This window comes from Rhamphochromis longiceps, linkage group LG5 (genome assembly GCF_057381845.1).
Source record: "Rhamphochromis longiceps isolate RC_006_pf linkage group LG5, R_longiceps_female_GT1.1, whole genome shotgun sequence".
NCBI lineage: Eukaryota > Metazoa > Chordata > Actinopteri > Cichliformes > Cichlidae > Rhamphochromis > Rhamphochromis longiceps.
The window spans coordinates 13,941,923-13,964,748 of record NC_140561.1 but is presented as its reverse complement, the minus strand read 5'-3'; the positions used below and the strand labels follow the sequence as shown (position 1 = coordinate 13,964,748).

Sequence of the window (22,826 nt, the reverse complement as noted above, 5' to 3'; positions counted from 1 at the left end):
TGTGTGTGAGGAACTGAAATCTTGGTGGTGCAATTGCTTTTAATTACGCTGCTGTTAAACCGCTGGGATGCATTTAAGTGCCAAAAGAGTCCTTGTCCCCATTTGCAGAGTAAGAGTCGGCGTTAATGGGCTGGGAGATCAGGATATTGAAACTCAACCCCTTTAAACTGGATAAACCTCAGCAGACATTAAACTGTGACGGAGTGTGCTGTGAACTCGTAAGCGTCGTATGACAGCAATTTGGTGTGTATATAGGCATGTGTAAGTGCAGAGTGCATGTGTGTAAACACTATAAATAGCCCTGCTGGCACAGTTACAGGCACAGCTTGTCCAAGGGGGTGACGTGTACCTATTAAGACATGACCATCCGCGTGTAGCCTTGTGTGTCTGCGTGTGATGTGCGTTTACCTCATCGCAGGCAGTGCAGCGTGGCTTCAGCCTCTCGGCGTGGTGCCGGCCGCAGTAGATCTTTCCATCCTGGTAGAAATAAATGAGGTCCACCAACAGCTCGTTGCACATGCTGCACACGAAGCACGCAGGGTGCCAACACACACCGTGACCTGCCCGGGATGCGAACACAGCGATGTCTCCGCCGTTTATCTGGCCTCCACACTAAACAGAAAATGAAATGAAACAACTGAATGATTGCTGGGTTTATTTGTCACAATTTACCAGCTTTCTCTTACTGCACTGTTTCGTTTCTTATTTAAAAAGTGTCTAAACCTCAAAGTACAGAATTGAGTGAAACGCTTCTTTGATACAATAATGTAAAATCTTTGCATGTGAAAAAAAAAAAAAAAAAACACCCCGTGAGACTCATGTGTCATGATCCAGCAAGAAGTCACATGGCTCAAATTAGTTTTTCAAAGCATAAGGAAAGCTGAAAGTCCATGCCTGCAAAGCTTTTTTTTTTTTTAATGAGCAGACAGGCCAGCATCCTGATTTGTTGTATGGCATCACTGATTGCTTAATGTAAAGTAATTCCTGTTAAAACGGTTCATTGGAAACAGGACATAAGACAGTCTAATCCAATTTGCTCCATTTAGAGGGATGGAATTACAATCTAATCTGACAGGAAGTGAAAAACTGTAAAATTGTTTTAAATCTGGGATGAAGTCCATTTATTGGACCTTTAGTCAAACTTACTGGAGCATCAGAGGATAAGGGCCGCAATTCCAACCACTGTCATCATCACTTAATATCACCCGTTACTTAATTGATAATACAATTGATAGATTGGTCTACAAAAAGTTACAGTCAAGTAATACATATACTAAAGCAGAAGTTAATAGCTGTAAATTGGTTGTTCTGTCCAATCAATGGCTGGAAAAGACAGTTTAGCCTCACAAAAGACACCAGAAACCATTCTGTTAACTGAAAATGTTTCACGGATTAAACAGTCACATCAGCGCTACAGAAGATGCAACAAATAAAGAGATTTCCATGAACTTAAAGTCCACCTTCTATTGGATCTCTAATAAGGTCAGGCTAGTGCTGATACCAATCGAACATGCCGGATCAGTAAATCTCTGTCTGTAACACAATTATGCAAGTCGAAAAGGCTGCGAGCACAAAGGTGTGTTCAGGAGGTGGGAACCAGAGAGAAAGAATTTGAAGGGCTGGTGGAGGACACTGGTGGGACAAACGATAGATTTATTAACGGAGAGATATGTAGGGAAGATTAAAAAAAGTGTGATAGAGGCATGGAGGTGTACAATCAGAGAAGACGGGAAGATAAACGAGCAGCAGCACCAGTAAGACGAGAGGAAAGGTCAGGCAGGCAAAGCAGATTTAGAGGGGTGGGAAGGTGGAGACGGAGGTAGAGTTGCAATCAGGTTATCTAACTGGCACAAAGCCTAGAGCTGCAAGAAACCAAAGAGAGGGGGGGAGAATTCAATCAATACAAACTCTCCCAACAATCCACTCCCTCGTGTGTGTGTGTGTGTGTGTGTGTGTGTGTGTGTGTGTGTGTGTGTGTCTCTGCTAACTGGATAAGAAACACGAGCTATAAAGCAGCTGTACACCCGGAGCACCAGCACAGCACTGAGTATCTCCACCTTGTTTGAGCTTGTTGTAAATAAAATGACAAACGGCCAGTGGATGCATTAAGTGTGTGTGTTTATTGTTAAACGGGAATTCCATTCAGCTCCAAACTTCCATTATATAAGAGTACAAACACTAAGCATCTAGAGAATTTAGAGCAGTCTAACTCAACTATAATGAACTCAGCTGTATTTCAGAATTTTTATAGTTGGTGAGGCATAAAAAAAAGAAAATAAAGTGCGGGCACCATACCCACACACATCACTTTAAGAGTTTGAAGTGAGACAAGGTCACAATAGTAATTTAACTGCATCTCCCTCATTTATATACGTCAACATTAAACCCTGCTGACATGCCAGCAGGTCGTTCCATATGTCTGCCACATCACTCACTTCTGTCACTTCTCTGTCCACATAGAAATGACATTTATAAAAAAAATAAATCAATAAATAACACTGAGGTCAAATGTATATTTTATGCTTTCGACATTTCTTTCAGCTACCTGTTCGCAGATCGCCCCCATCATCGTCACGGGGAGTGGGCGGACGTTGCCCCGACCCAGGTTTTCGCGCTTCCGCTGGTTACTGAAGAGCTTCAGCTCTCGCTTCTCCTCATCATCCAGACTGTTACAGTAGCGCACCTGGATGAAGATCACATGCCCATGAAACCACGAGAACATGAACTGGAGCGGTGACTGAAAATGGATGGATGGATGAATGAATACTACTTAAAGTGAATAGAAGTAGTTTTTTTTTAAGATTTCAATATCTGTATAGTGTTTGCCAGGTCAGTGACTGATCCCAGAGTTGAATTAACTGTCATCATGTTTTTGTCATTGCTAAGAAGTGCTGATATTGTGCTCTGCTTTTGCTGGGTGCAAATTGTGAATCAGGATTACCCAGGAACCACGTCACCAAACGAATAACTGGCTCTCAGATCGCAGCTGACGAAACGACTGACCAATCAGATTAGTAGGTGGAATTAAGAACCCACCCACTACCTGACCACAAATTGGTTCTGTGAAGTCCCACTTAATAAAGTGAAAAGAAATAACAGCTCAGGCTGACTGTTAGCCTAAACTAAGGTGGGAAACAGAGCCGACCTTCACGGGGATCCTGTCTTTTAATCTCTTCAAACAAACTGTGGTAATAATTTATTCATGTAACCAACTTTAATAGGCAGCGATAAACACTTCCCTATCTCACCCATTAGGGAGACAGACTCCATTTTTAAAGCATCTGTCTTCTCCCCGCTCCCCCTCTTATCTCTGTATTGCCCTGAAGGAGGTGAGGTGATGGATGGATGGATGGATGGATGGATGGATGGAAGGTGGTGGGGGAGGGCATCTGTTTGGACTCACCTCATTGTCGTGGGGCGGGAGCTGATTGAGCAGCTGTTTGATCCTGTATTTCTCCCCTGGGCTGTTCACGTAGGGCACCTTGTCCTCAGGCAGGGAGCTGTAGTACTGATGAACCTGAGGGAGAGACGGAGAACATTTGGACTGAGGGGCTGTTTTCATTACCAGGTAAGTGCTCAAATATTCTGCAGTAAGTGACTTCTTTCTTTTGTTGTTGTACCATCTACAAAAACTGAGAAATTTCAGCCTTTATTTGATATTGTTTTGATTTTATCATTTCAGGGCTAAAAAGGTAAAACTGTGCAAGGACCAAAGTATCAAGATCTGCCACTGGGAGTCAGTCTCTCTCTCTCTCTCTCACACACACACACACACACACACACACACACACACACACACACACACACACACACACACACACACACACACACACACACACACACATTGATTTATGGCCCACCAGTAGAGACTTAATGGAACCCCACCTCTCCATCTCTGCACACTGACAAGGGAATGCATTACTGACCTGTCACAATTACACACACACACACACACACACACACACACACACACACACACACACACACACACACACACGAGAAAACGAAATAGTGTTCAACACGTATGCCCCCAGCAATGCAAGCGTGTGGCAGCAGATTAATGCTAATCTGGACATTTCAAATTACTTGGACATTCTTTACATCACCACAGCAGACAATGAGTGTCATTTCTGTGTTATTTATTACACTCTTTTTATTACACTGTAATGAGGGGGGGCTGGGGTATAATTGAGGTCAGGCAGTTATATATGAATGTGACTGGCGAGGGGGGCAAATGAAGAAAGCCACAGGGTTTTTAAAGAGAGGTTTGAGGATAGATGAAAAAGAGAGAACGGGTGAGAGGTGGAGGAGGAGACATGAGAGGGAAAAAGTTAAAAAGATGTGAGTGTAGAGGAGAGACGCAAAAATGGGCAAAATGTACACAGAGGACTTTATGAGAGAGACAGCATGTGTGATCGATGCTTGCTGACAAGATCACGTCTCTCTTGATGGCCTACAGGTCAGCTGAATGGATTTACCGACTAGCCTTGTCCTTGGCAATAACACAGTCTGCCACACAAAAACAGATTAACGCAGACGTGCATCAGTGTGTAAACACCCGAATCAAAACTGAGCAGCTTTCGAAAACTCTCTTTAAAGGTGCGGCATCACATCCAGCATCAAAGACGATCTTCATTTCCTTGAAGTATCCACTTGTACAAGCGTATTTGTTACTGGGATGAATTTATAGCAGGAGACTCTTTGCTGTAAATGTAACCCAATTCCTTCTGCTCTGCTTTTGTTGGCTGTCTGCTTGCGTTGGCAATGGACACGAGATCTGTGCTCAGGAGCACAATTTAGGACGGGCATTGAGGGTGGGGTGGAATCTCTGGATAGTCCCGAAACGACCGACTGTGGTCAAGTGCCGATATATTACACAGCACTGACAAACAAAAAAGACAAACTCGTGATGCACGCACACACCCACTGTTAATGATAAATTACAAAACATGCTTCCAAGAACAGCAGGGTTACAATCTGGAGGTGAAAGGCACACTGCCCTGAGGAAAAGATCTAAAGAAAGATACACACACGTACACGCATGCATACGCACGACACACACAAATATTCCAGAGCGAGCTAGAAGAAGCAGCTTGCGATAATAACTGTAATCGAAAACAGACGGAAGTAAAGACAGGGCAGAATTTCAAACTGTACTGAAGGGAGTGTTTTTTAAGGCTGAAGCAAATGGTAGGACTTACAGATGAGTGACAAGAGAGATTGCTTCACACAGCTGGTTTCTATTGCTGTTAATGGCCAGGCAGGCAGGCAGGGGAAAAAGACACCACCAGGCACCAGTTCTGACATTCTCACAACAAGCCACTTTGCAGCGGTTAGTAGACACAGATATTATATAGCTGAGAAAATACTGGTAGCTATAGTCAAACACTGCGGAGGAAAAAAAGGGTGTTTTTACTGTGAAGAGAGAGGATTTAACAGCAGTTTTCATTCATTTCCCTCCTGTTCTCACGTCTTTGCTGACATGTGTGAATGCCCATGGTGCAAAACTGTGCCAAACACCGCTAACATATGACACCTAAACACAAAGCAGAAGTGATGTTTATAGGAATATTACTAGCTTTAAAGATACGTGATCATGATCCATGAAGTAATAGAATTTGGACAGCAGGGTGGCACTAAATTTAATTTTTAGAATCGCAGCCATCTATCGATGTCAAATTCAGCAAATATCAATCTCGCTGTGGTGCAACAAAGGTAAAGCGAGGAAGGTAATTCAAGTCATTAGTCCTCTTCATCCTCCAGGGACTATGGATTTTTACACATTTTCTGTCAAATACCCAACTAGCTTTTACATCCACTGACCCATCATTTACTCGTCCTTCACGGCTGCTGGCTGCAATCAAGTCAGAGGCTGATGGTTTTATTGTTCTTGATCTCAGATCGGAATGAGTCCAATTGCCCTCTGGTCTATTTTGGAAAAGGTCAAACTGCCCTCGCTTCTTTCTCTACCTGGCGCTTTTCTATTTAATTCATCTACTTCAAGGCTCTCGGCCCATGTTAGAACCTGACAGAGATACAAGTTTGCATGAAAAACCTAAAATTGAATTTCTATATAGACATGGCACATGGAATTGATGCCTAGCAGAGTTTCAATATTAGACTGCAGCTCTTACACATGAAGAAAACGCTTATCTCTCACAGACCACTGCTAGTTATCATTCTTGCCCTTGACAAACGGTAACTTGGCAGCATCCAATAAATCTATTTTAAACGATGAAGAGGAGAGAGCGAGGCGACTAGCGAGGGAGGAAAATGGCCCAATAACATGTCAAACGCACAGAATAATGGCTCCATTTGTTGCTAAAGATTCTTTTGCCGTGTCTGCATTTCAGCACCCCGATAGTGGAAAGTAGAGCTGACGGCACTGTTTGGTTGACAGAAACAATCCCAAGTTATCCCTCAGACACACCTGACTGACCCCAGTCCTGCTTAGAAATGTCTCATTACAGAATAGCAGTACATCACTTGAGGCTGAACAGGAGACAGATACAGTTCTGCGGTTCAAAGCAGGAAGACTCTTGATCTGCAGTTTTTAACCTGAAGTTTTAGCTTTATGTCCACTCTCCTGAAAAAAGTCACACCAGGCCTCCACAGCTTGAATGATTTGTCATGTCAGGGTTGGAAGACAGAAACTGCTACAGCTTCTGGCACATTTCATGTGCTGCCTGCTGCTAGGTTAATGCTAGAAGTGATTCAGTTTAACAGTCTAATATTCTTTCCATTCTGATGATCAAGTCAATCAAGTATTAAAAAAACAATCCTGAATCTCTTCTCTAGGCTGTTTAGCATTCTGGTCTTGCCATACTAATCAGCCCAGTCCTCTTTATTTCCTGAATGTTCCCGAGGTTATATTTTCACCAAATGAGAACCTAAGTGACTACGGAGTTGTAAGCATGATCCTGGAGAGGGATGAATAATAGCTGGTCTCAGTCCTTTGAGGTCGAAACAGTGTGCCAACAATGTACTGACCAGCTCAGCTCATCAACAAAATGAAACCGGCTTCAATAAACGTTGTTATTGTCTCATAAAGCTGGAAACCCTCCCACGTGTGCGCACCTGCAGTTAAGTGAAGTATTGTAATAGAGGATTTTCTGCACGGGTCCATTTTATGTGCTTATGTATTAACGCAGGCTTAGCTTTGTGGTTGTGAGGGCAATGTAACCTACTGTAAACATGTTTGCAGGGAGAAGGAATTGGAGATTAATTTAACTGCTGGAAGCACATAATCCTTGTTATCCATTAGCTGGGAGAAGGTGCAGTCAGCATGTAATATATGTCGACACATGGCGACATGCAGGTCTAAACGAATAGTTGGAATTTGTATTAGATTTCTGATTATTGTACTAAAAGTGTGTTATATATTTGAACTAACACCTGGCTGTGCATATCTCTGAAAGACTAAGCTTTAACCCATGATCATATTTTACAACACCAAGCCTTATCCTAATTCACTGTATAAACTTACACTGCTCAACTGCCACTACAGTGTATGGTGAAATCGGAGCTTTTGAAAGGGCGCTGTAATGTGATCCCACGTCTTCCGTCATTTCATTCACGTTCAAGCTTTAATTAGCCTCTGTGTTGTATTCTCTACACTGGAGGAAACGAAAAATCTGTGGATTCAAATGCTCAACAATTAATTTCTTACAAAAACTTCAGCTTCACATGATAAAAAAAAAATAGATGAAAGGATTGGACCGGTACACACAATTACACATATTTTACAAAAAAGGTGACAAGAGAAGTGATAAGATGGCGTTACTAACAAGACTGAAATGCTGGAAGACCGTGTGCTCCATAGCAGAATAAGACTAAACATACCTGTTCAGGTTTGAGACCCGGTGGAACCCAGGCGTACTCCTCCAAGGCACAGCCTGAGTCATCATCCGAGGTTGAGTTCCTCTGGAAGTCGTACATCAGTTTGGTGACCGTCTTCTCCATCTCTACGGGCATGGCTGTCACTGCATGCTCCTCACGACGACACTTACAGTGTACACAGATCTTCCTGCCGGTGACAAACAACCCCCCCCCCCCATCTGTCAGTTCAATGTCACATGTGTGCTTACATGTGCAAATTAAGGACAGATATAATGGTCTAGGAAAAAAGCAATCGTCTAAATGGTAGCTTTAAAGTCTGGTTCATAGTTTGGGCAGTGTTGTGCATCTAAACCTCATGATATCCCTGATCATTATTAAACAAGTTCTGTGTTTGATAGAGTGATGTATAAAGAAGAACAAGAGGTCACATGGTGTGAGCCTCTAGCATCCATCATTAATAATCGAAAATAAACCATTAAAAAAAATCTTTTCTTTCAAAATTAGTCCAAGAAACACAAACTCGAAGTCTGTGAAACAACTTTTCCCCCTCCACAGGCACTCTTATTCATCTCAGTTGAAATGTCGAGGATTCCCACTGTGGGTTCCCCAGTAAAAGAGGGTGCCACAAATGCAATGCTCATCACTCGTCTGTGGTATGAAGATCTACTGTCAAGCGTGCCTTGGAAATAAGCCGAATACAGCCATCGACAGTGATGGAAAACAGCACTACACAAACACAATACACAGGCACTTTGCTATGTACAAGGTTAGCGAGAACCACTTGCAGATGCTTTGCGAGGACAGTGCCCCACCCCCATTAGCCAAAGGGATCCACCCATCTATAACAGGGAAAGCAATCTGTGTGAGAATTCCCACAGAAAACTTAGATGCAAGAGCAAGGTCAAATTAAGGCACTAGGGGGTCTATAATCATTTGAGCTGCTCTTTCCTATAATTTTCCTAACCCAAGTTAGAATATCGCCCCTTCATTTCCATAAAATAATTCATCACCAATCACAGTACCACTGTCTGATTTTAGCTTCAACACCAAATACAGCTCATTTAATCATTACAGGATTGAAATTAAGCTTATAAAGAATGATTCTGGGTTTGACTGCTCACCTGTCTTGTTGATTTAAAAGCCCATAACATCATTGCTGTTCATCAAAGTAAAGCTGTATTTTTGCAGACACCTCAGCTTGTAACTGTGCTACTATTAGAGTCAGCTGTGTATGAGATGGCTCAGAAAAGGATCGCAATATATGGGTTCAATACTTGAGTGCATGGGCCAAAATGAAAATGTAGCCCAACACTACCAGGTCTGCATTCTGATGCAAAGCATAGAGACAGTGCAACCATACAGATCGCCGTGTCCTTGACAGCTCTAAACCCTGCAAATAGAAACTGGGTGGGCAACGAGGTCACATCCCACTAACCCTTGCTGCCGCTCAGGCGGCCAAACCGGTGAGACAATCCCATTACCTTCTCAGAGGGATGCTGGCTTGTCTGAGAGACAGCCCTATGGAGGAGCTTAGGGGCAGTCAGGACACTGTAACACATCCTCAGCCATCCAAGGTGTCAGTCTATCCGAACAAATGAATGCAAAGTAGTCTGCAATATCTGGCTTCTTGTGAATCAGTTCTTGCAGTGTGATATATTCAGCGTGTAACTGCTCGATATTTCTTGCAGACTTAATTTTTAAACCTTACGGTACTTGTTGAACCTGTTCCCACTATAATGACTACTGAGCAATTAGGTCTGATTGGAATTTCAATCTAGGTACATGTGCAGAGTCAATCCTATTTTCAAACACTGCCACTGGATATGTCCGTAAGCCTTTCTTAACTTTGCTCTGTACTGTAGCTGTGGACTCTTGAGTCTGTTGAGCTCACCGATGGGTGATGGGTGCAGGGCTGCGAAGCTAAGACTCAGTCACAATAACAGTTGGCACTGTCCCAGCGTTTGTGTCAACTACCTGTTAACGTAAAGTGCTCTGAGCCAAACGGCTATAATGCTTCATCGTGTCTCTCCCTGAAAAAAAGCACTTCTTGTCCAAGGGTTTAGCCTTAGTTAACAAAGCTCAAAATCCAATTTGACTTAGCAGTGATTGATTTGAGTGATGAGATAGACAATGAAACACATGGAGCTCACTTTATTTAGTTCGAGCAAAAGGTCTTACTGGCATGCCACAACTAGCCACATGCCTGTAATATATGTATATATACATAGCTGAAGATGGATGAGAGATTATTTAGCGACAGGCAGAAGCCTAAAAAGCTCATGCTTTGAGCTCCAGCTAAAGAAGGACCTCTAAACTTCTGTTGTCATTGTGCAAGGGCAGCCACAGACTTCACACACTCACTACATAAATATTAAGAAAATGCCTGAAGTGGGCAAATATCCCTGTCATGAATATTGATGACCATGATAAACAGAACAGATGTAGATGAAGTCATCAATGAGCTGTCAAGCAGGCAGACTGGGAGAAGGGTGCTTAGCAAATCCCAGTCCCAAGAGGATGATGCCATAGCCGGAGGCAAAGCAGCTTGCCTCAGTACAGCCCAGCACTTTCACAGTTATTACTGATTTAAAGATGATTTGCTGGATGGGAACAGAATCTCATGAATCTATGAGAACATACACAATCACAATGAAAATGGTCAAAGCACAAGGTGGATCCACCACACGAGATAAAGCACATATGAACACTTAAAGGCAGGTATTTTGTCCCTGGGCTAAGAAGGATGAAACCTGAAAGAAAGCCTCTTCACACCACACCTTTCATGTGTCCACTCAGAAGGAGGTGACCCACATCTGTACAGATGTGGGTCAGAGAGACTTCAGAGAGACCTTCCTCCAAACACGTCCTGATTTTCTCAAATCAGAAAAAGCAGAGAGTCTGTAGACCTTGAGGGTCCGTTTCCCCTGCTTTCCCCATGATTTACATTCTTCATGGACATGGCTGGGATTTCCCCTCAACTGAAACGTAATCCCCGAGCTTCCCCGTGTAAGCTACATGAGTTCAATTAAATCAGATTTAGAAACTCTGGTAAAACAAGTCAAGCGCATCACTGACGCCTCATAAATGACTGAGATATAGGGAAGGAAGTAAAGAGGCTTGTTATTTTTTTCAAATGTGACTGGGCTTCTTTTTTTTGTCCCCTGGGAGAGCTGATATATCATTGGTCAATCGGAGTGAGGGTTTTATCAAGCCCATGGGGTGGTTGGGGTATGTTTGTGGTTCGCAATGATGTCAGTGGACAATGGTTCTTATTTCAAGTTAATTATAATCATTATTCACCGCTGCAAGATGAGCACCGTATCCCAGGTAACGGGTAATTTTAATACGTAACTAGGGTCTACTGGGCTGCTCTACAATTGCGTACAGTTGTTTTAACTGTTGTCAATCAGTGCAGCAAGCTCTTTAGCAAGCACAGTCTCACAGTTTAATGAAACAGGCTGTAAGATTAAGTTGAATATCTGAAGACAAAACAAAAGTGGGCTCAATGAATTTATTTATTTTATTGATTTTAGAAGCCTGAAATGTGGGGTTAGGCTCTAGTGCTGATTTAAAGGTGATTAAGTTTTAGGAAGGTAAGTTAGGTACTAAAAAAAACCCCATCTGATAAAGAGCAATTCACAGAAGTGCGTCTTTTGAGCAGAAGTCGTCATTTTCTCCCGAAACCACTGCAGCTTTTCCATGGTATCAGAAGGTCAGATTAAAATCTCATCTTTAAATGCAAGCTCTACACAAAAAGCAGAGGTTGCATGATAAGAAGGGAGAGCGGAGAGGACAGGACAGCTGGGCGCAAGGACACTCCAAGTGTTTTTTTTGTCCCCCCCCCTCTTCTTCTGCTTTTGTTTTCTTTGGAACAAGAAGCGGAAGAAGAGAGTCTTTTGTCTTTAACGGCCTCTTGTTAAGCAAATGCAAGCTTTCCGGCAGTAATATTTGAAGATAAATTTTAAAGGCGCTTTGAGAAACAGCCCTGCTTTCACAAATTATAGCTATACAAGCTACACAAGCAAACAAAGTCGTACCTATGGTCTACATTTTCGACTTCAGAGCTATTAAGAGTTAATCACAGGCAAACACGACTGAGGTGTCTCTGGCATAACCCAGGCTTGATAAAGGCATTTTCCATGTGTGGCCAATTAGCAAGAACCTGCTGCAACGTGCTGCTGATGGCCAAGATTAGGCCCGCACCCACCTGTCATGGCCACTTATAGATTAGCCTGCTCTTTTGAACTAGGCCCTGGTCTACACTAATGGGCAACATTATTTTACAGCATGTTCAACAAAAAAACCCCCCAAAAAAACTATTATGTTGGCACTGAATTTTGACAGTGTGAGCTGATTTTTTAGTAGATGATTGACAAGTTAACACAGCAAGGGCACTTTGAATTGTCACAAGCAGCAAGAGCACCTGCAAAACCAGCTGTCAAAGTCTGTAATGGCCAAAGTTTGAAAACATAACTCAAGGGATCTTGGATATTTTAACAGTTGTATTATGGGAAATGTAGGCCATCATATTGGACCTGAGTTGGTCCAATATGAAACGGAAGGATAAAAGGAGACTGTGTTTGCATAACATCACACTGGGACACTTTTTTACTATACATGAGATAGGCTCACATTACTCAATGTGAATTCTCAATAAATTGACAATACTTTCGATGGGATGGGAGGTCATGGAAGGGTCAAACTTGCATCAATACAGATGTTGTTTTGGAAGCACTCTGGTGACAGGTCGTTAGTCATTCTCTTTCAGTTCCCAACACACATTAAATGGCCTTGATACACTCTCAGAGAAAGTACAATATTGCTGTTATATCACGCTGACTTTTCTTTCAAAGCACCAGTGAGGAAAAGGCAGGAACCAATGAGCATCCGAATCACCACACCCCCAAAAGACAGTTGTGTATGTCAGAAATGATGTTGGACAGGCGTTTAGGTTCCTGTCAGTCTGCTCTCGGACCAGAGGTGCACAGCGATCCTGCAGCCAGCTGCCACACATTATTCCACATTATTCATTGTCGCCCATTCATGTGCTAATCCAGCGGCGCTTTTCACTGCTAAAAGTAAGTAATAAGTAAACTATTTTAACAGATCAATTAATCTGCATTGAGTTGTGTAATGCAAAGCCACAAAGACGTACAGTCAGCAGCAAACTTCAGGAGAAAAAACGACATAAATAATCAGACAAAGAAAAATACAGATCCTTCTTTAATGCAAACTGTCGAGAAGAAAATACTAATTTGCAGACCTTTACTCGGGCAGACTATTGTCTGTTGTGTCAGTTCAAAATACAATCCATATGTCACACAGCTACACGGTCCACAGCACACATTACTGGTCGGACCAGTGCGCTACAGGAGGTGGGGTGGGGGATATAAACTAGGGAGAACACGTCCACAGAGAGAAAGTTCAGCAATCTGCATTCAAGTGTTATTTACAATCGAAAAAACACCCACTTGTGAAACAGAAGAGTGCAACACCCTATAAAAATCTTGTAGAGGGTTCAACTTGTTTATACATTAAAAAAAAAAAAAAGGCAGTGTGCTTTAACAGTCCTGCGATTATTTTACGCATAAATTCAAATCAGGATTAAGCCAGACAGGACTAAAAGTTCACGACCAGACTGGTGGCGCATTCCCCAATCAATCGAGCCTTTAAAGTCCCCGTCTCCGTTTGCGCTTTTACACAAGAGCTACCAAACAATAACACAAACACTATCAATAATGTGCCCCTTACCTTCTTACAAACTGCAACCGAGAGAAGCCATTACCGTGACCTCGGAGGCTTTGGTGTTGCGGGTTTTAAAATACGCGTTCCTCATTGCAGAATTTGTCACACAACTCCAACTGCTTCGCCACGAAAACACGCCACTCTCGCCCGCTGCGTGATCCGCACCCCTCTGCTACATTTATCCCGGCCGTTTAAAAGCCTTTTGTCAACCCTCTCCTCTTCGCAAATACACTCTGGGGGGAGGGGGGGGGGGGGGGGGGGGGGGGGGGGGGCTCTGCAAACGAGGAAAAGCCCCAACGAAGAGCCAGTATGAAGTGCGTAAAAGCGGATTCCTCTTTTCAGTATGTCCAGTAAGTGCGCAAATTCCACCAGAGGGAGAAAAAAAACAGATTTTGTCGCTCAACGAGAATAACAGAGCTCTCCTTTGGCAGTAACGTTAAACACTGCTGCCGAGTCTCAGAGAAGATCGGCGCGGACTTTCGGTGCGTAAAAGCCCAGAGCGCTCCAAGAGCTCTGCTTTCTGCTGACAGAGCCACACAGCAGCAGCGCTTTAATCCTCCCCCCGTTTGTCAAGTGCGCTTAGATTAATAGCTCGATTCCGGTTTACCCTTTCAAAATAGAAGCATGGCGTCAAAAGTTTGATTCACTGGTCGATCTATTATTTTCTTCCTCGTTTGTGTTTATAGCATTTATTTACGCATATTCAGTTTTATTTACTGAAACGCTGTTTCTTCTCTTTTTGACATCAAATTAAAGTCCGTTGCAGTGCAAATGATTCTGTGAAAAGAAGGCCAATGGACCTTAAGTTCTTATTTATAATAACATAACTAAAAATAAAAGTTTGCATGTAATTATGAAACCCACCGATAGCATGGGGGGCATCTACTTTAGTTTTTTCCCTCTTCTTTGTCAATTCATACCGTCCGTGATGAATGAGTAATGAGTATACAAATTTACTATTTTGTTCAGATATTGAGTAGCAAATATATTTGTTCTTCATGTAAACGTCATCACTTTTAGCATTTTATTTTCACATTTTGTTTCAAATTACAGCACAATGTCAACTTTCTATTTGAAGGCAGATTTGTTCACTTCCTGTGTTATTGTGGGCCCTCTCTGGTCTCCTTTCATGTGGCGCGCGCGCGCGCACACACGCACTTTTCTCCTCTGTCCTGCATGCTAATATGCCAGTGTGATGTCAGTAAGTCAGCATCCCTACACTAGTGTAATTAGCAGCATGAATGACTGGTGGTCTGGCAGGATTTGCATGTGAATCAAACCACTTGCCTGACTCAGTTGCTGGGGGCAAAAGAGAGACAGAAAGGGAGGCAGGAAAGAGAACAGCAGCAGGACGCTGACTTGGTCATGCAAGGACATGAGCGCTCATCCAGAGAGAGAGAGGCAGATAAGCTCTCTTTAACATGAGAAACAGACGTTAGCTGAAACAAAAGGACAAAAGACTTAGAGAGCAATGAAAATCCACTGTATGAAAAATGAATTTAGAGATCTTTAAGAGTTTCATGTCACACGTGAACATTTTGTTCCCTTTACTTAAAAAAAAAAAAAAAGATCTAGCTCACCAAAATACAGTGGACAATTGTTTGATGGTGTGTGTCTGTGTGTTCATAGTGCTGTGGCCTGAGACAGTGACCTCAGTCAGTACGCACACACATGCTAAAGTTCTCCGCTAATATGTCTCCTGCTGTAGCCAATAGTTCTCTAATTAGGCACGAATAATCCAAGCAGGTATCGTGTTGTGTTTTGAACCCACACAAAAAAAATGCAGCTTGCTAACCAAGTTATCTACAGTTAGCACTCAACCAGTCTTGTCAGAGTTCAAAACGAGTGGGTGATGTCATGATGCCTACATTCATCTTTTATATACAGGCTATGACAAACATTTGCAAAAGTTCTCAAAACATCCTGTGTTGTACTTTCTGTTACAGTAGGCATCTGCACAAGAACATCTGCCACGATGGCACTCACCCTCTCTCTTACACACACAAACATGGTAAATGAGAGATGAGGTGAAAAAAAAAAGGTTTATAAAAGCCTGCGCAGACATTGTTGCTGATCCTTTCAGATGTGGAGGATGAATCTTGCAGCATTGCGTCTATAACTCCTTTAGAAATCTAAGAATACTAGTAACAGCTCAGGCTGTACTCACAAGCACTCCATAAGATTTTATAAGCCCTAAACGACTGTGTCCTGTACTCGTAACAATCAGGTTACGGGTCAGCTGGCTCGGGCCCAGCCGCTTTCCTCGATCAGTCATTCCCTTTTTCCTAATAAACTGCTCCCAGACCTGCAGTGAGCTGTTTCAAATGCCACAAGAGGACTGAATAAAAGTGTAGGGGCCAGCTTAAGGGACATACCACAGATAGCATTGCCTGCATAGGCTGTTGGCATGCACAGAGAGCCTTTGCTTGGTAATTTTAGACAGTGAGCCAAACGGGTTTACTCCCTTCCTTCCTAAGTATGCATATTGTGTTTTTTTGTCTTTATCAAAGCACAGGATGAGCAAAACTGTAAATACATTAACCCCTGGGCTGGGTGCATATCTGAAATTTGTAAGAAAGTTTTACTGGCTCAAAGGATCTTATCCTACAAGAACATTAGTCAGGTCTTACCAGAAGGAAGGAACTGATTTATATAATGTCTGATATGGTCAAAAGGCATTCCTGATAAATCAGTGTCTTTATCTAGATTTGAAACATAGCCAAGATCCCAACATGGCCTCTGCATCTTTACTTCTCATCTGCTTTTTTAGGAACACTAGTCTCCTCTCCTTTCATGTGGCAAATGCTGATGGCTATCACCGTAGAGTCAACACACGAGGCAGCTGGGACTCAACCCAACAGCTGATAGCTCTGACATGCTGGGAGGGAGGTAGAGAACCAACTTCCCATATAGCCTCACTTCCCACCACTGCAGAAGGTTTCTTAAGTAAGTCACCAACTAATGTAAAAGCCCATTCACGGTCTGTGAGTGGTCACAAGGGTCCACGTGAAGTAATTTCGTTAACGGCCTTAATTCGCAGGGGTGCCCTTGGTTCCCTGCGTGGACGCCATTGTGCAGTTCCATACTGTCTAGACTACAAAATATGTCAAGTGCACATGTAACACAAAAGTGAACTGCACTATTATACTGTCAATCACATGTACTCTGTAATTTTTTTTACTTTACTTCTTTACGGTCTGTATCTTTATAACAAATGCATAAACACAAGCACGCAGCATTAACCCAGTCTGAATTACTAAATGTGTTTCCCCTCTCATTAAGACCAGGTCATAACCTGAATAAAGCTAAAGTTATTTTAAAGTTTATAAAGTATATATATTACATTTCTTTCTGAAAATAATCTGTTTATAATAATCTCTATTGCTACAGTTTAAAAAAAATATTTTAAATTATCTTTCTTACTTGTTCTGTCGCTATATTTATTCTATTGCGTTGACAAGTAAATTTCCCAAGAGGGGGGGGGTCAATAAAACTCTTATCTGTCTGCTACAGTTAGCTCAATATTAGAAGCAGCTTTATAACACCAAAAGTTTGGTGCTGCTAGATCTCCAGTCAGGCAGTTTGAAAGAACAGTTTCAATGAGATGATGAAAAGGCTGGCAGTCACACGACAAACTGGTTAATTTAAGGAACACTGCTGTTATCTATACACTGTATATAAAAGATGGACAAAGACACTGAGCTGTCACCCACTGGTTAGCCACGCTCTGCTGCGAACCCTCTGATGAACGAGGGGTAGATCTAACTGAAAAACTGAGAGACACAATGTGGTCACATGGTCTGGACTTACCAATCATAAGGTAGGCCCACCCTAAACATTATGTCCTGTTCAACAGGACCTGAAATGAGTGACTGAGACAATGAACGGACTAGAAAAGCATTTACTGAGGCCACAGATCCAGGAAGCCAAAGCGAAGTGTCGCCATAGACTTCTTTATCAAACAGAAAAGCTCCCCTCCTCCACAGGAGTGGACGCTTCAGTGGACATTTATATCAGGATTCATATTACGCAATTGTAAAGTCTCCTTTTTACTGCAGACTGTCAAATATCACACTTTGCAACAGCAGGATTTTAACTCCGCCTCCCTGTGTAACTGTTCGGATCAGCTATACACACTTTAGATGCGGTGACACTCTCCTTGAACTGGTGACTTTCAAGTGTAACCCAGTCTAAAAGAAAACCAGGAGCAGACAGGGGTTAATTTTTAATTCTTGCACTTGGTTACATATTAACAAATGAAGCATCCCTGGAGAGTGCATGGCACTTTGGAGACGATGTGGAAATTGTTGTCAAGCAATCCAGATAATCCTGGTAAGCTGAGGACTGCTTTCAATCTTTATTTTTGTTTGCTTACATCCCCCCACGCTACATTAGGGGTGTAATGATTCATGGGAACACTTGGACTCTGTTAGAAAAGAAGAGGAAAGAGGCCAGTGAGTATAAAAGGTTCAGTGGGCTGATATTCAGTTAGAGCACATCGACCTCCCTTTTTCCAGGGGCTATCAGTACTTTGGCCCAACTACTCTGCCTAGAAAGCAGATTTAGTGACACACAGCACTGGGCCCAGCAGCTCCTCTGTACCCTTGTTCCCAGCAGATAAGTGGCCATTATTCATCCCATGTTGAACATTAACTGGATTAATTCTGCACGAGTTGAGGGGTGAAATTGTATTTGTCCGAAGGGAGGGAAATGGCTAGGAAATGAGGAGAGCAGCCAGCTTGGCTGAAATTCTAATTAGCTCGAGGGTTCGTTAGCACACAAACTCTACTCCTGCTGCAGAAGCCTTGCTGATACAGAGGCCTGTGTAAGCCATTAAGCCGCAGAAGGAAAACGGAGAGAGACTGAAAGAAAGAAAAAAGACAGGAGGGAGGGAAAAGACTGAATATGGACACTCAGCTTCACGCATAAAGGCCCAGGGCAAGGAGATGACCTTAGAGAGTTACTTTTCAAGGGGACTGGAAACTATTTTTGCTACTCCTGCCCCACTTACTCAAAGGCACTTCAGCACAGAAGAAAAAAAGAAAACAACCACCAAACCCTCCACCTCTATCCACCTGATCTATCCATCAGGCCATCAATCTCCACTCTAGCCAACCCTCTCCAGGACGATGTGGCTCAGTTTCCAGCTAGCTGTGCCCAGCGACGACAGTTTGTCATTGAGCATTTCTCACTCATAATCCACATGTGGAGTTTGATTCAAAACATAATTAGGTCACGCTGTGGTATGAAAAAAAAGCAGTCGGGGAAAGAGTAGTAAAAAAAAATAAAAAAAATACTGTAGTGTATCCAGTGGGATATGACAAATGGGTAAGGAGAGGCAATATAAATACATTTTGATATGAGGGGAAATATAGAAGGATTTGTGAGAGGGCGTGTCTGCTCAGTCTTCCCGTCTGCGTCGAATACCACAATGTTGCAAAATAATGCATAAAGGTCTCATTTCTCTCTCAGCAGCACATAAAGCCACAACTCCACAGATGATGAACCTGCGACTCCATGAATGAACCACCCACCTCCAGTAGGCCCACATCCACAACCCCGCAGCAGTTTCTCTGACTCAGCACTCTCAGTCTCCACTGATGTTCCAGCTCGCCACCTTGTCATCATGTTCACGAGAAGCATAGGTGTCAGTACTGATCAGCCCACACACTCCACACAACAAAGCTGCCAATCTCTAGAGACATGTGATTAAAATAAATAAATAAATAAACCTAACTAAAATTAATAGAAATGTGTTAAGTATGAGGTCACAATCATGAACAAGGAGGTGGAGAATGAGGAGACTGTAAAATGCCTTTGTGATTCAGACATATTCTGTGCACTTTCTCCAGAACCCTTCTGTCATGGTTTAAGCTCAGACTTTTAGTTAAATAAATCCAACACTCAGTTATGAAAAGCTCAAATATTTAACTTCGGAGGACTTGTGGGTAGAGTAGTGACAGACAGGATAAGTCTATCAAACGGAGCTCAGCCCGAGGGCATTAAATCCATTCTGAAGTACACTTGGAAAATGTACACAAAACCGGACGCTGAGCTTATGCAAAACTGTGCCACGAGTTTAGTTTGTAACTTGTTTTCCACACAACTCATGTGACTGGAAAGAAGAGTATTCTTTTAACTCTATTACGAACTGTGTCTGCGTGTTCCCATCAGGAAACCAGACTCTGTTTCAGTGCACAGTTTGTGGTAAAAATAATTAACGGCAACAAAAATGCTTCAGCATGGGTCATGATAGTCATGTGGGAATACACCTTGAGGTTGGGTTTGCTGCACTTATACTGTCTCCGACTTTAAGATGCAACATAATTGTGGTGGGAGGAGTAGCACTGTTCGGCATTGTTCAAGGCTCTTTAGTCTTTCCACGCAAAGCATTTAATTGGCAACTGAAGCTTGAAGGACGACTTTGTTTCACATACATACACACACACACACACGGACCTATGAAACGCAGACATACCCAAACAATACATTTAGAGGCTGTTAGATGAATCAGTAAAACGGATGGGAAAACTATATTTATGGGGCTTTAAAAGGTATCGGGGAAAATATGGAACTAGAGGCAGAGCATGTTGTTCAAAAGTCACGGAAAAGTTTTCAAATCCATTTCTAATTTGTCTGTTATTTCCAGCTTCGCCGTCAGACTGAGAACAGTGATATAGGACCTTGTCAACTATAAGCAACTTATTGAAAGAAGGTTTTTTTAGAAACTTATTCAAAATCTATTGGAGAAAATGACAAAATGACAAGACTAGGAGATTAGATTATGTCTATATGAGCTTGTTTGGTATATTAAATAATAAACATCTGAATCTAAAAGAAGATCAGACACTGAAAGCCTGTAGTGAGTGACCAAAGTCATATTTGAGCCATTTAATCTCCCTCAGTTCATCCCGTTACCATGTTTACCTTACGGGAATGAATGAATAGTAGATTTCAATCACATACACAACACGCCACTCAGTCAATACAGCCGCCGCAGCCCTATCCCCACATGGTCCCAAAGGCCTGTGGACGTTATGGATTGGAGGAGAAATTGCCATTTCCAGGACGTGACAGACTTGCTGTGTGTTTCATCACGGGGGTCGATGAAAACGGTGAGTTTGAAGTGTTATTGACCGATTGCTGCTGAGAGCTGAGATTGTAGGCAACAAACACATACACGCAAGGACAGACAAAGCTGCAGGAGAAGGCTCAGGAGGGATGAGTCACAGCAAACAGCACACACGCACACAGACAGACAAATCCCATTAAAGAACTTTTATCAAGCGGAGGTCAAACCTTCCAATTGAGCGCGTCTCTGAGTAAATGCAGACCTTCTACTACATTTTAAGATGTACTGCAGGCGTCTTCTGAATGCCGGGTCTGAGTAATTATTTTTACTCATAAAAAGGTAGTCATGTTGGAGTCTCTGCCCACTTGTAGCTTTCTCTTCACCTAGTTCACTCCCCTCTTACAGCTGCTCCCCTTCGTTACCCTTTTAAAGCATCATTAAGAATATGTGAAAGAGAGCATTACCCCAAGAGAAAAATCATCCCGGTCTGCTGCCGTTTATGCCAGACCTGGCCCCGCTGCTTGAGCCGCTGTTTATTTAAACTGTGAACCTCCATGCCAGGTGTGTGTGAAAGGAAAAGTGCAAGCGTATGTCTGTGTGTGTGTTTAAGTGTGTGAGAGAGGGAGCATGTGCACGGCAGTGGCAAAGAGGAGGGAGCGGTTTCACACAAAACGCAGCGTCTCGCCCTCGGATTTCATTCACACCTTTCTTAACACGCGTTTCACAGCATTTTTATTCGCCCCGCGGGCTCCTGGTCCTGCAGGCCACAGACGGGCCTCTGTGTAGCCCGACTGGGGCCGCAGTGATCAGCCACAGGGAAGCCGAAAACAGACTTCTTACCCCCACTGTGGAGCTCCAGACACAATAATATTAATAATAATGTCCTTCTGCTGACCTGCATCTGACATCACAGCTTGGTTCGGGCATGTTCACATACTCGCACACAAACACAGACATTCACACATGAGCAATTGTATGCATGTATAGCGATTTCCATTCAGACTAAGGTGATTTCAGACACACACGCACACGCACAAGGAAACAGTAATGTTAGTGTGTGATTAGTTAGAACTGTCCCAGGCAGGAGCAAAGGATAAGAAGAGCTGAGAATCAATGAAGTCAGTGTTTAAAAACTGCTGACTGAATGAGAGGAGGAAGAGGACTATATAAGCCTTCAAGTATTCAGACATGAAGACAAGGACTCACTAAAGATAGACACTTATATATGTGTGAAATAAGAACACAAACAAAGAAAAGAGAGCTGGCCATGTGTAATTTGTTGTCCTTAATGAGGCATTCTGTTGCTTTCAGTATTATTTGTGTGTTTGGCTCTAAGCGGCAACCATGAACATACCGAAATGACAATAAAGCTCCCTCTGTGTGTGTGTGTGTGCGTGTGTGAAGAACCTCTAAACAGAAAGACGGCACGAGAGGACAGGAAGAAAAACAGCCGAAGGCTGGTTTGAGTTAAAGGAATGACAAATCAGTGCTCATCAGCATTACATCTGCTAGTTTTCATACAGGCTTAGGAATGACCAGTAGAGTGGCTCTTAAATCACTTCCTCAAAGTTAAAAATATCAAATCTTCTTCATGACACAATGAACAGGTTATCACTGCATATTATCCTTTGGTTTTGGGGGGGGGGGGGGGGGGGGGGGGGGGGTTTGAGTCTGTTGATGGGCTCAACATGTGTTGCTGGCAATGGTTGCACATAAATACCTTTGACTGGAGAGAAACACACAAAGACACAGTCACACACTGTGTGTGTGTGTGTGTGTGTGTGTGTGTGTGTGTGTGTGTGTGTGTGTGTGTGCCAAAAAACACATGTGCGACATTTCTTTACACTCCCATACTCACAACCATGCAAACAATTGTATCAGTCTTTACAAGCCCTCAGTCACTGGTAGTGTAACAGAGAGTGACATACTAATCTGTAAAAAGGCACAGTCGATATCCGCCATGTCTAATCACATCACAGCGCTGCAGCTCAAGTGTGTTCGGTGCCTGTTCTGACTTCCGTCTGGTATCTGGGGCAGCATACCAGCCAGTAGAATAAACTCCGGACAAGAAAGGCTGCTGTGTATATATATATGTGTGTGTATGTGTGCAAGCGCATGTGTCACGATGTGTGTGTATCTGCATGCCAAGACTGTGCCAGCCACAAGACTG

The 22,826-nt window shown here is 42.8% G+C and overlaps 1 protein-coding gene across 2 annotated transcripts in view; it reads right to left on the bottom strand.

Annotated features, from left to right (window-relative positions):
* Nucleotides 1-22,826, bottom strand: part of prickle2b (prickle homolog 2b) — a 98,297-nt gene that overhangs the window by 5,026 nt on the left and 70,445 nt on the right. Inside the window, exons 1-5 of one of the 2 annotated variants that reach the window (XM_085405978.1) lie at nt 13,591-14,204; nt 7,843-8,026; nt 3,404-3,517; nt 2,546-2,683; nt 409-612 (exon numbers count right to left, since the gene is read on the bottom strand). In XM_085405978.1, coding sequence (XP_085262104.1) covers nt 409-612; nt 2,546-2,683; nt 3,404-3,517; nt 7,843-7,974 — 588 coding nt within the window. In that variant the 5' untranslated portion in view covers nt 7,975-8,026; nt 13,591-14,204. Of the gene's footprint in view, nt 1-408; nt 613-2,545; nt 2,684-3,403; nt 3,518-7,842; nt 8,027-13,590; nt 14,205-22,826 lie in introns of those variants that run through there. The other variant, XM_085405977.1, reaches the window with a different exon arrangement.